Source organism: Podarcis liolepis (assembly GCF_965112155.1).
Source record: "Podarcis liolepis genome assembly, chromosome: 1".
In the NCBI taxonomy this organism is placed as follows: domain Eukaryota; kingdom Metazoa; phylum Chordata; class Lepidosauria; order Squamata; family Lacertidae; genus Podarcis; species Podarcis liolepis.
Genome location: NC_139554.1, coordinates 70,143,985 through 70,157,745, shown reverse-complemented (window position 1 = coordinate 70,157,745; position 13,761 = coordinate 70,143,985). Strand labels below are relative to the sequence as shown.

Here is a 13,761-nt window from a genome sequence, read left to right as displayed (position 1 = left end):
ACAGAATGCATCTTCCAAGTCTCTTTTCAATGGAGCAGGGGGGACTGGAACCCTGGGGGTGTCAGAGGAAGTCTTAGTGGTCAGATTGGCGACCCCTGATTTCCTGGCATATGTCACTCCAGGTTGCTGTGGCTCGGTGGGAAGGATCATAGCTCACTGGTAGAATGCGTGCTTTTCACGTAGAAGGTCCCAGATTCAATTTTCAGCATGTTGTCTGTCAGGGTAGACAATATTGAGCCAGATGGACCAATAGGTAGCTTCCTATATTCCTGCTGGCTTGTTTAAATATTATGTATTCAGTATCGAAGAGAAGCTCCCTGAACGCAGAAATAAAAGGTATGTCATAGAGAAGGCTAGGATGAACTATTGTCCTCCTCTTTTCTTAAACCTGATTCTTAGAATACTGACGAGCCACAGGACAGAACTTCTCTTCTACAATCTCAGACCACTCTGAGAACTTCCACATGGAGAAACTGGTGTGCATTGAGTGACATGGCTTCTTCCTATATGAATACCGCCAGAGCAAATAATCGCTTAAAGATGGCCAGGAAACATTCATATTTTTTTTTAATTCACACCTGTAATAAAATTGCATTACATTTTTCATAAAATAAATGTTCCAGTTTATATACAGAAAAAACAGACTGTACAGAGCCCTCCCCCAAATATCCCCCCAAAAAACTCACGAACATACAGGCAATGCAGTGCTCAGCTAAGCAGGCACAACTGTACATCTAAAATTGTAACTGCTTTGTGTTGTGGGGAGGGGGGAAAATACTACAATGTATAGAGTCCTTTGTGGACCGAGAATTAAAAAAATATTGCAGGCAAGCTGACAGACGCCCTTCACTGCTAGTGTGGCTGAACGTCCATCCCACAGTGTTTCAGCAAAGCAGGGTTTGTTATTGAACTTGGGGCTCAAAGCTCCCGTTCAGCTGCCCCTCCTCATAGTCCATCTGACACAAGATCATGTTGTTCTTCAGGAAAAATTTGTCTCCCACGCAAAATCTAGAACACAGAAGAAAAAGAAGAGATCATTTACCTAAGGAAAGAAAAAAATAAGAATCTCTTTTTCCTGACATTAAGTAGGCAAGTAATGCATCATTTTTAAGGTCTTTGTGTTTTATCTTCCATTGGCTTTTGAGAAAAACAGAAGTGGTTATGTTGTGCGTCTTTTTCCTCCCCACCTGAAAACATTTAATTTATTTACAAATACTTTTCTATTACCACCACATCAGGAATGAAAAACACTTCTCAAAGAGATGAACATATAATCAACACAAAAGCAAAAAGTTTTTTGTTTAAAGGGGCAGTGGGAATCAGAAGAACATAAAACTGGGTCGTATGGCAGGGTAAGCGTGTATAGATAAAAATGCTCCACAAAGAGAGATTCAGATCACTCTTTTTGAGCTGCTATGAGCTGATTAAGAAACCCAAGAAAGGGGGATTGGCCCTAACATTAGGCGAAGTTAGATGATTTGGTTCAAATGGCAAGTTTTAAAGGGCATAAAATGATCACTAATTTGGCTTATGATCATATTTTTAAACACCAAAGTGAGGGGTAGGAGAGAAGAATGTCATTAAGATTTTCTGCCTCTAGCATCAAAAGGTCTAGAGGCCTTCAATTATAACTGTTAATTGGAAAGGTAAAATTAACCCAGTGATCTCAGGGGCCACAAACCAGGCTTATTCAACTTGTTTGGCCCTGAGTTTGCAATGCATCAGACACTTCTGGCAATCCTTTAATAAATCAGCCCCTTTATGTTTAGTTACACACACTCTCTCAGTGACCTATGAGAGGTCCAGTACCAGGCTGAGACCTGCAGGTGGGAACTGGGAGATTTGCCCAGGTAGTGGGCAGGTGGGGGAGCCAGAACCACGGACAGCTCATTGTGGAGCAGGATGGAATTCAGGCCCAAGACAGATTCAGGTCAGATAGGGCACTTCCATACGGTAATTTATTGTGGACTCAGGGCTGCTCCTGCATGCAACTTTTGCACAGCATCCATATGACAGTGATCTCATAAAAAAAATGATGTTCCATATCGTTTTTACAATTTAATCTGGATTTTCCATTTCTGTGGGAAATCTGATAAGTAAAAAAAATAAAAGAATCGCAAATAGTAAATGCAGAATAAATTAGGGAAGTGGGGAATGGGAGGGCATTTTGATAAGGATGACATTATGTGGCGGGTGAGAAAAGCTTGCAGCACAGGGTCCACAGTAAAAGGTTGTGTGGAAGCATCTTAACTTGCGTGCTGGTGTTTTATGTCCAGCCTGACTATCATATTCTGCAGTGAGCTGTCCGCGGTCCTGGCCCTTTGCTTATACACCTGCTGAACACTTCCAGTGCTCACCTCAGGTCTCAACCTGGTACTGGATGTAGGTGGTGCCTTCTGTCTTTAAATGCAACTGGGTTCTACACACACACACACACACACACACACACACGAGTCCCCATTCTTTCTATCACCCATCAAATTATAAAGGGTCCGACTTACGATCTCTAAAAGTGTAACCCCTCACAAACACTCACACCTTCATTCCAAGTCTGCCATAAATCTGCAAGCCCCTGTTGGTATTGAACCTAATTGAATTTGCTAAACCTTAAAAACAAGGATCTCCACTATTACATTCACCTGATATGTAGTCTAGTTGACAGAAACAGTAGTTTGAAAGAGCCATGGCCTATGCTTAAGTTACCAAATGAGAAGTTGCAATGGAACTGTCTCTTCTCTTAGCCTCTTCCCATCTTAAAACTTAATCCATATCTAAAAGGTAAAGGTAAAGGACCCCTGACAGTTAAGTCCAGTCGCGAATGACTCTGGGGTTGCGGCGCTCATCTCGCTTTACTGGCTGAGGGAGCCAACGTTTGTCCACAGACAGTTTTTCAGGGTCATGTGGCCAGCATGACTAAGCTGCTTCTGGTGAAACCAGAGCAGCGCACGGAAATCTATGTATAGGTAATTTTTTTCACATTGTATATGGAATATTCCACCAACATAATACGAGCCATGTGCTATTTATTGGCTGTGAGTCCTGGAAGACTCACTTCAGCTGCAGAAGCTGAGGCTGCTGACCAGGCTCTTGGGCTGGGGGTGTTGTTTATGAGGTTTTGCTGCGTGGGGGTTGTTGCCGTTATTGAAATTAATTTTTTTGTATCTTTATTTTTGATCTTATGATTTATGTGGAAATTGTTCTGTTTGGTTGTGTACTTTTTGATGTTTTATTTATTGTTTACTACTTTTGTTATGTATGTGATTATGCATTTTTTTACGTGTTGCAATTCCCCCTGAGCACGGTTCCAACTATGGAAGGACGACATACAAATAAAATGATGTATGCATGTATTTCCTTTGACATTCATGTTACTTTTGATGAATGATGAGTAAGAAATGCAGTCTCCCAAAGCACAATTCTCCCACCCACACATTAAGCAGAAATGCTGAAGGGAGAGCTGGATCATGGCAGCTAATCTTGTCCCTATAGGTGTACCTTATCCCCAGTGTCTTCACATTAAAAACAGGGCTATGCACATTGGCCACTTGTGAGATCATTTAGGTAAGGCTGAAATAACTTTGCCAGGCCTATAACAAAGACTAGCAGCTGAACTATGGGCACCAAGGCAAACTGTCTTCCTACTTCCTACTTTGCTGGGATGCAACACTTGATTGTATTCAGGGCTGTGCAAGAGGCATAATTTGAAAGGCAAGGCTAGAGAATACTTCATGCACGCCAAGTGTATGACTGGAGTGGAGGTGTCAGCCTTTGCACTTTGGTGGATACTTAATGCATTTTCTCTCAACCGAGGGACCACACTGCAAGGTAACTTGTTCTCTGGCAGCAAGAAACTTGTTTATATCACCAGAGAGTCATGCTGCTAAGTTTTGGAAAATGAATTTGCAGTACTCAGAAGTAAGTCACACTGTGTTCAGTGTGGTTTACTCCTGAGAAAATGGACTTCGGATTGCAATTTTAGTTTCACTGGGACTTACTTAAACTTTGGGCTCAAGGAAGATTCACACATTTATCATCAAACATGTGTTGATGAGGGCTAGAATTATCCTGCACTATAAAGGAAAGTGAGGTGTCGTTCCATCAAACACCTTCATGGAATGCATGCTTATTTTTCTCAGTCCTAGTGTGCACATGACTTCAAACGTTTGAGAGCTCCTGCTCAATAGTCCAGTCCCATTGCTATACAGATCAAGGTATCATATCCAGGAAGCAATAATCATGGTTCCTTCTCATTGAATATCACCTACTGAAAAGGGTAATGATCGTTCATCTGGCTTATGTGGGAGACTCTGATCAGCATGTACGTGTGGACATCAGCATATATGCAGTTGAAGCAGCAAAAGAATGTCTTCCCCTTGTCCCCTGTCATCAGTTTCAAATAATGCCTAGTTCAGAAGTAGTCAACATGGTGGTCTGCAGATGTTGGACTGCAACTTCCATTCCCCCAAGCAGCATGGCCAACGGTCAAGGACGATGTGGGTTGAAATCCAACAAGTTCTGCAGGCCACCATGTTGGCTATCCCCAATCTGGATGTTGCTTGAGAAGGATGGAACCAGAATGTGGCAAAGCAGTTTTCATGCTGCCGCAGAAAAAAATTATAGACTTCACAGAATAGGAAATTAAACCCTCCCGCAGCAAACTTGCACACTGGGGAAATACCGGTTCCACTTAGCACGATGAAGTATCAGCGGTCTTGGTGACAGCTAATTTTCTTCTGACCCTCAGGTTTGCTGGCAGCTTAATTTGATGACAATAGGCAAGAAGCTTATGGGTTCAATGGGGAAAGGGTTAATTAATAGATCAGGTAAGATTCAGCTTGGTGCCCTATATGTATTAGCCTTATGAGAATTTCGAAACTCCTTTCAGTACTTCAGAGCTCTATGATTTTTGGGTTTCTATTAAGGGGATATAGACAAAATAATTATCACACCAGCTAAAATCCGCACCTCAAAATCTGTTGTGAAAAGTGCAGGCCTCTCCAAGTGTTTTGCTGAATTGGAAAGGTTTCCCTTGCTGACTGAAAAACAGACAGCTGCTGACTCGCTACATATTTTTGCCTTAAACCAAGAAGCAAAAAACTGAAGGAGTAGTAATGCAAAATGAAGATTAAAGTCTTGCCACCGGCACAAGTGCAGCGCGCTTGACAGCTGCCTCTTGCCAAATCAGCGGAGGTTTCTAGGAGCAGGGATGGAAGACCTCGCAAAAGCATGGAGAAGAAATGTGTTATGTTTTAGAAATGACATTTTGGAAGCTCCCCGACTAGAATTTCAAAGTGGGGTCAAACTCGCCCCCCCCCCCCAGCAGCTGGGCTGTGTCATATATTACATGGCAGCAGATGTGAGTTGGACATGGGGAGGGGGAGAAATTCAGTCAGTTTGCGTTTTTATGCGAATCTACCTAATTTTCACCTTCCAAACCGATGCACACTACTCTGAATTTTGCAATGTAGTTGTCCAACTCAAAAATACATACAAAAAAGGTGTATATTGGGGTAAAGTATGCACCAAAATGCAGGTCTTAATCAAAATCATATACAAAAATGCATTATATATGGGGACATTGCTGGTAAACACACACCAATGAGTTTATTTGGCATGTAACAACTCTGGATACTCAGTTATAGTGTAGTGTTGATAACGCCAAGGTTGCAGGTTTGATCCCTGTATGGGACAGCTGCATTTCCCTGCATTGCAGGGCGTTGGACTAGATGATTCTCAGGGTCCCTTCCAACACTACAAATCTATGATTTCCACGATATTCACTTAAATGGGTTCATTTGGAGAGAGTGCACAGATTTTCATGCAGCCTGGAGCATCCATAGCATGTGAGATAACTGGTGTGCCTGAGGACTTGGTGAAAGGAACCAGTACCAGATGCAATGAGTAACCATCCACTTTATATGCTTACTCAGAAGTTAGTCCCACTGAGTTCAGTGGGGCTTACTCCCATGTAAGTGGGTGCAGAAGTGCAGCCCGAATCACCTCAGAATCAATGACTTGGACCTTAACTGTCCATTCTGCAAACACACGGTTCCAGAATGGCCTCTAGCTCGCTGGAGCAGCTTTTCAGAAAGCGCAGAAGGCAGGGAGAATCAGTAGAAATCATTTATTTTCATTCTGCTGGCATGAGCTTTTTTTTTTTTTAAAAAAATGAGGTGTCCCATTCGCAGTCACTTTAGGAACCAATGTTTAAATTTATAACATTTGTTTAAAGCAGCAGGTAAATTGCCTTCAGGATTCTTTTAAACACTGCCTACAATTCTTGAAATGAGGTTGAGGATTTAAAAGGATTTTTTTTAAAAAAAAACACCCAAAAAACCCAACAACAAATAAACCGAACAAACCCAGCTCTCATCTAACAAATTGCAATAGAGTTATTGCCAGGAAATATTTTAGAAGTAACAGTTAACGCTGACAGTAACACTAACAGTGCACTGTGGAAGATAATTAATGGAAATAGAATGCTGAAGAAGTTTTGAGTTTGTGGTTTTAAAAAAACAGTGTGCTAACAGCACAGACAAGTCATCTAAAATGAGTCTAACTTTTGATCATATATCTGGGTGACATATATTTTAGGAAACCGGGGGGGGGGGGGACCTCTTCCATGACACACTTTTTGACATTTCTCAAGCACTGGAGTTGTGGGGTGTGTGTGTCACGGGTGTGTGTGTGTGTAAAGGCTATGACTTAAGAGAGGGGTGGGAGATCTCTGGCCCACCAAATGTTGCTTGACCATTGGCCAGTGTGCCTGGGACTGATGGAAGTTTGAGTCCAACAATATCTGGAGGGCCAGGGGCCACCCACCTCTAACTTAACGCCCTAGAAGTAACATTCATTCATTTAATTTATGAAGCGCTTCCCATGAAACAAACTTGAGGAAATTAACAACCAAAGCATCTTAAAAAATGATAATTAAAAACAACACCATCAATAAAAACACATATAAAAACAATTTCAAATCCAATTGACAAGGTAGTATCTGATTTTGTTTCCATCCCTTCAGGTCCAAGGAACTTCATTATTATGTGCTTATCTCCCCCTTCGCTTCCAAACTTTGGAAAATATGCTCCACATCCTGGTTTGGATCTACTTATGAACTGGTTTTTAATTGTTTTTTTTTAAAAGGAATTGTTTTCAATGCTTTACATACATGGAATTGCTTATATGGTTCTTTCACTTCAAGATGCAATTAAGAAATGGAATCAAATAAATACAGAAATAAACATTAACCTAGCCTTTTCTTCATTCAGTAGCACCGAGAAACTACAAAGTATGGTTGCTGGGGTGTTGGTCTTGGACTGGGGAGAGCTGGGTTCAAATCCAGAAAAGCTATGCTAAATCCTCTGCAGGTGGGCCACTGTTGCTTACTGCAAGAAAGATGGGGAGGAGCCAGGTCAGCAGGAGCACTAGATTGGTGCTGCTGGCGCATTTGCACCCCCCTGACCTACCTGCCCCTCCCTCTCCCCATTTAAGCAACGGTGACTGGGGCGCTAGCATGGCTTCACCCTAACCAGCAAGCTCCTTCTGCTCAAATCTCTGATGAACCATCTTTGAAGATAGGGGATATCATAATCATTGAATGAAGGGTTGCTAGGAGGATAAAATAGAATAGCTCCATGAATGCTTGGAAGGAGACGATATAATTTTACAAATAAATAAATAAATAAATAAATAAATGGAGGATTGTGATGCTTAAGGCTGAAGCTGCAGTGACTGTGAGTACAAGTCTATGTCTGGGAAAGTCAGAAAAACTTCAGCTTTGCCTTATTTCATAGAATGTCCAGACCATCAACTCAGCCAACTTTTCTCTTCATTTTTAATTAGGGTTGCTAAAGCTTTGTGAACAAGCCTCAGAAACTCCACTGTGTACTAAAAAGGTCTGCTGCGATGAAAGAAAGTATTTTTGTTACCATCATAGTACTAAAAAACAGTCAATACGTTTTCCTCACATAACTTTGGTAAAAGCCCCACAAACACATTTAAAGTCGGGGCAGACAGTAAGATCCTACAACATTCTAGCATTTTTCAACAAAGGTGGACACAGAAATGGGGATATCTATCTGAACCCACTAGATGTCACTAGAACCTCAGTGGAATAGGCTATCAAATGGGACAGCTTGATTTATTGAGCCTGCTTCTTTCATACAGAAAGGCAGTCTACTCCAAACAAATAATGCCAGCTTCGTGCTTGATGCAGCCTTTTCAATAACAGCCACCCAAAACGACAGAATTCCTGATACTCTTAACTTCGGATATGTTCTGTTCCCCGCACCTTTCCGTCAGGGGAAACTACACTGACTTCACCGAAAAGCTAAATTATTTGATACACATTGTTCAGAAGAAATGCACTGGGTTTGCACTCAAGGGAGCCTGCATGGCTGTGGAGCCAAGGGGTTTTGAGTAAAGTGAATGGATTCATCATGATAATGATGTTCTTTATGGCCAATCCACATGCCCACTGGTCACTGCTTTTAATATGATGTGGCCAAAAGGTGCGCACCCTTCACTTATTAATCTGGCGAGGGTGTTTCCATGGGATTACCAGGGAGCAGGGCTGTGCTGCTGTCTCTGCTCCCTGACTGTTCACCGATTGGTGTGGACACCTGCACTGTCAAAGCCTATGTGTGACTGGTTGCTTAGGTGCAGGTGCCCATGTGATTTGGGCTCTGGAACACATGGAAGCATACATGAAAGGAGCTACTTTGACAGTGCAGGTGTCTATGCCAACATGTGGACATTCAGAGGGCCAGCAGTGCAGCTCTACTCACTGGTAATCCTGTGGAGACCTTTTTGTGCACGAAGGTCTGTTGTCCGAATGTTTTGTCAAGCAAAAACGGATTTGGCTTGCTAATTCCAAACTTCCTTAGTGTGGTGAAGCAGCAGCAGCAACATGTCAAGCTGCCGAAGAGCTGAGCTTTTTAGATTACCTGTTTGGCACATATAAGGCTTAGAGGTTTTTAAAAAAGTATATTAAGAGGTAGAAATAAGGTTTATCTGGGTTAAAGTAAGGCATGCACATGGATTTGTTGTTTGAAAGTAAGCTTATGCTAGGATGCCAGCTGAGTGGTTTAATTGTGTGCAGGAAACAGGAAGTGCTCCCACTTCCTGTCCTTCAGGCTTCTTCTAAATGCCTCAAGTTTCAATTAGACATTCCCCTCTGTGATGAGATGTGCGTGTTTATAAATGTGTTGAAATTTGGGAGCCAGACTGGGATGCGCAACTTCTCTGTGATGCTCCTGCTCGCAACTCTGTAGGAGAAAGATGCAAAAGTTACGAAGAACTGTAGAACAGGAAGCTTACAAAAATTGTGCTTCCTTTCCCCTCTACATGGTGTAGTGTCTGGAACTATTCCAAGAGCACAATCCTATACATATCTATTCAGAAATAAATCCCATTGAATTAAATGGGACTTAAGCACAGGCAAGTAGGCATAAAAATGGCAGACTTAACATGGTTCCCAATTCCCAACACACTGATGTTCCTCTTTATTTAAAGCATTTTTATGGAAACTTGATTCTGAATTTCCAGTACTGCTACATTTGATATTGGACATTGTCAGATTCTGTTTCCTCACAGTTATCTGTACCAACCTGGTGCCTTCCTAATGTTGTGGACTACACTTTCTAGAATTCCTGAGGACTGACCATGTTAGCTGGGGCTGAAAGGAGTTGTAGTCCCAAACGTTTGTGGAGCACCAGGCTGGCTACCCTCATTTGCATGAAGCATTTCCGCCTTCTCTTTAGAGATACTGAAATACTTTTTAATTAGAATAGATGTTTCTGTAATTTTGCAAGCAGCCCTGCTTGGATTGCATGCTGTCTTGCTCTTGAATTTGATCTAGCTTAAAGCCTAGACCAAACACCACCCTGAGTGCAAAGATCATCAGCGTGGCAAATCTCAATATGTACTATGAGGGTATATATAGCAGGGCAGCATTGTCTGTAGCTGCTTCATAACTAACAAATTTCACTCCTTTTCCTGCCTTTGGAAACTCACTGAAACCTGAACCTTTCCCAAAAGGGTTCCAAGACCAGGCTGGCCTTGTGTAGAGTTTGGAATTTTAATGTGACAGGACTCCTAGGTTTGATGGTTATGTGTCATTGGGAAATATGGTTGTTATCTGAGAGAAAAGCTCCAGGCCCCAGCTAACCCTCCGCAAATTAAACCTTAAGTGGATACCCTCCTGATATCCATGCACAACATACAAGTCGACCACGGTGCATTAAAAGCTGCGGGACACTTCAGTACAATGGTGATGTGAAGCACGCCAGAATAGCGACCACGCTCTTCATTATATAGCCTCTCCTATTATAGCTTGCCTTTTAGGCACACATGATATGTCCCACTTAAAGCTGCGCTCTGAACAGACCCTCCCGACCGTGCGGCGAGCTGATGGGGCTCTGCGAGGAATTATTCTGAAGAGCTCTATTTCCTTTGACTCTTCCCAGCCCGGCCTCCGAGCCTGTCAGATGCCCAACTTAAGTAACCTTGATTTAAAAAGTATTTATGCCAAGCCATCCTCATATCAATGGATGTGCAGCAGACCGACAAGAAGCTTGGCTTTGAAGCGGCTCATTCAGTTGCCTCGGTGCCGCTTAACACCACCTGCTAGCCCGCAGCACAGCACTCACTTTTGTTTGTTTGTTTGCTCCTGCCACAATCCAACCTACCACCAATTCCGCATGTTGGCCTATCAGGGGGAAGGCTCCAGTGTTCCATTAGCAGGTAAAATGACTCACCCAGCAGTGGCAATTTGAAGGCCTGGGAGAAGGTGATGGATATCAAACCGTGAGCCAGACTTTCTTGTTCCACTGGGATCAGGGGTGGGTGGGGGGTGGGGAATAACTTGCATTCTTTCTTTCTTTCTGTTCTGTTCATATAAAAGCCTCATGTCCTCACCTCTGGTTGCAAAGCTGGCAGGCAAAGCAGTCCAAATGGTAAACATTATCTCTGGCCCTCATCACCATCTCAAAGGCAGGGATCAGCTTACTGCAGGCAGCACAATTCCCCGTGGTCCCAAAGAGCCTGCCAAGGAAGCACAATCATTAGAAGCCGTTTTAATTAAATGGCGGAAGGACTAATTAAGTGTAATTAGCAGTATCAAATACTGTATTGCACCAATAAAGAGAAGTTGCCGTCCCTTATTTCGCTGACCAGCCAGTGTGTGGGAATGTGGGCTGAAATGGCACGGAGAAAAGAAAAAGGGAGAAGGAGAAGAAAGCTGGGCTCCTTTGCTCGGCTGCTGAGCCTCCTGCTAATTGACTGCCTAATGAAGAAATGCATTTTGCACACAGAGCACTATTTTGGGGCTTCCAACATCTTAGTCAAAGCAATCTAATTGCCCCCCCCTTATGCAAATTAAGAGCATCTTTGCAGAACATCTTTACAGGCCCCTCTTTCAGACCTTCCGCTTTCTAATTTGCTATTCTTTCATCAATTCCTACTGATTTGTTAGCTATACGGAGGGAGGGGGGGGGGAGTGCCGGGTATGTTTTTTTGGGAGCACTGGATGTAAACATGTTCCCTGTGGGCCACAATTTGCCTTTGTTATAGGCAGAAGTTGGGTGAAGTTAAGATACCTGGGAGGCAGAGAGAGCTAAGTTTATTCTACATGATACTTAATTTTTTCAGACTGGGGGTGGTGGTGGCATTTTCAATCTAGAACTAAACACTGAAATAGGATCCTATGCTGATGGGACCCCAGGGTGATATCAATCCATGCAAGTTTGGTTTGGCTCAAAAAACTCATCTGAATTATTTCACATTCAGTCATTTAGTGCTGAATTGGAAATGCAAGTTGATCTTTCCAGTGCAGAACAGATCCCATGACTGCTTCCACGTGGATCAAGATTACTATCTACCACATCACTGGAGGATTTTCTAGGACATGGAGGAGCTGTGATCTGAACATACATGGGCATTCGCAAAAGCTACTCAGTCCATCCATATCCACTGGAAGAGTCAAGTTGACTCCACATAAACCATGTTTACGGGGCCCAAAGTCTCCCTCTGAGAAGAGTCCAATCTTCCCACAGTTAAAATGTTAAGAATCTTAATTGGAATCTCAACCTGGAAATGAATTTTGGCAAAAAATAGCGTTGCTTCCCTTTTACTCCTTTCTCTTCAATTTCTCAATGAAAGTAATTCTTCCTCTACATCAATTGGTTCCACCCCACCCCCACCCCTGGTCTTTGGAGATAGCTTTTGTGTCAACACGAATGCTTTGCCAACTTTGTTATCTGCTTCCACAGATACTGGCTGCTTTCAGAGCATGACACTCCAAGAAGTACGGTTTGCTCTTCCAGGCCCACCTACAAGTCCTTGAAGATCGCTGCAGCATCACCAGCACATGAAGAATGCATCACAACAACTCTTATAAAAGAGGCGGGAATCTCTTGACAAGTACGACACATGGGAAGTTCACCGTATCTCAGTCGTAGACCACAAGTTTTGTACTCAGAAGGTCCTGTATTTTCAGGTCAAAGAACCGTAAGTAGCCTGCAACCTTGGGGAGCTATGGCCAGTCAAGAGTAGAAAATGTGGGACTAGATGGCCCATTGGACAGACTCAATATAAAGCAACTTCATACCCGGTCAGATTAAGTTCCTCTTTAACAATAAATGTAGGCAATAAATGGCTTTATGTGAAAGGCAATAGGTTTGATCCTGATTCAGTGGGTTAAACTCAAATCAGCGGGATTCCACTCTTTCATGTCTCATTTTTTCAGGCAGATTTCAATGGGGCCTAAGTACAACTAACTTACTCTAGATCCAATATGATCTATTATGTAATTACTACAGCGGTGTGGAAGACAGCATTCTGTTGCCTTTTCCAACACACAAGAGCTAAACCTCTGTAGTTTGCAAATGACTCCACTTCAAAGTTTGTATGACAGTGGTGCCAATCAACTGCTAGCTACACTTTAAGTAAAAAATACTCAGTAAAAACAACAAAATACACAGTGTGCTGATTTAGTATGTGAGTATGAGTCTGTGATAAGGTCTCTCTTATGTGTTCAAAACCTGGGGAGATGCATCCGTCTCCTCCTTCATTGTTGACTTTCAGGAGGAATTGAAAAACATTCTTGTTCACCCTGGCTTTTGATGACTGAAAGATACTGGCTGTGGCAACCTTGAAATTAGCAGCTGTGAGAGTTTGCCATTGTGTTTTTAGATGTTCTATATGCTTTCAAATGTTTTAGTTGGTTTTAAAATTGGTTTTGTTTTAAATTGTATTGTTTCAACTTGTTCATGTTTGCTGCTATAGAAATGTAACAATAATAACTGTAATTGATGCTTATGTCTTTTATAGATGCAAGCTACCTTGAGGGGGAAAACTCTTTAGGGCCAAATGAGTAGATAGAAATGTTTGTATATATAAATATTAATATGGGCCTAGTGCTATTGCTAATATTGGTGCTTTTAATCCTGAAGAGAAAATTTGCAATCTTCACTGCTTTCATCCTCACAACAGACTGGCAAGATGGTTCATTACTATTCTCATTTTACAGATGGGGAGCTGAATCTGAGATTTGTTGAAGGCCACACACAAGAAAGCTGTCACACGGATGCTACTTAAACCCAGATCTGAGTTCAGCTTTTCATCAACCGTGACGCATCCTTGCTTCCATTATAACTGAGCTCAGGCTGTAGTCTACCTCGACAGAGCCTTGAGAATCACGTTCCATCAGCGACTGGGTGCCGAAGTAAAAATATGCATCATAACCTTCTGATGACCTACTTC

At 42.4% G+C, this 13,761-nt stretch overlaps 1 protein-coding gene across 6 annotated transcripts in view; it reads right to left on the bottom strand.

Moving 5' to 3' along the window:
* Positions 1-550: 550 nt before the first annotated feature.
* The window catches only part of LMO1 (LIM domain only 1), a 105,501-nt gene continuing 92,290 nt past the window's right edge, over positions 551-13,761 (bottom strand). For all 6 annotated transcript variants that reach the window (XM_083478881.1, XM_083478884.1, XM_083478880.1 and 3 more), the window contains exons 3-4: positions 10,918-11,043; positions 551-1,008 (exon numbers count right to left, since the gene is read on the bottom strand). In XM_083478881.1, the coding sequence (XP_083335007.1) occupies positions 903-1,008; positions 10,918-11,043 (232 nt within the window). In that variant the 3' untranslated portion in view covers positions 551-902. The remainder of the gene's footprint in view (positions 1,009-10,917; positions 11,044-13,761) is intronic.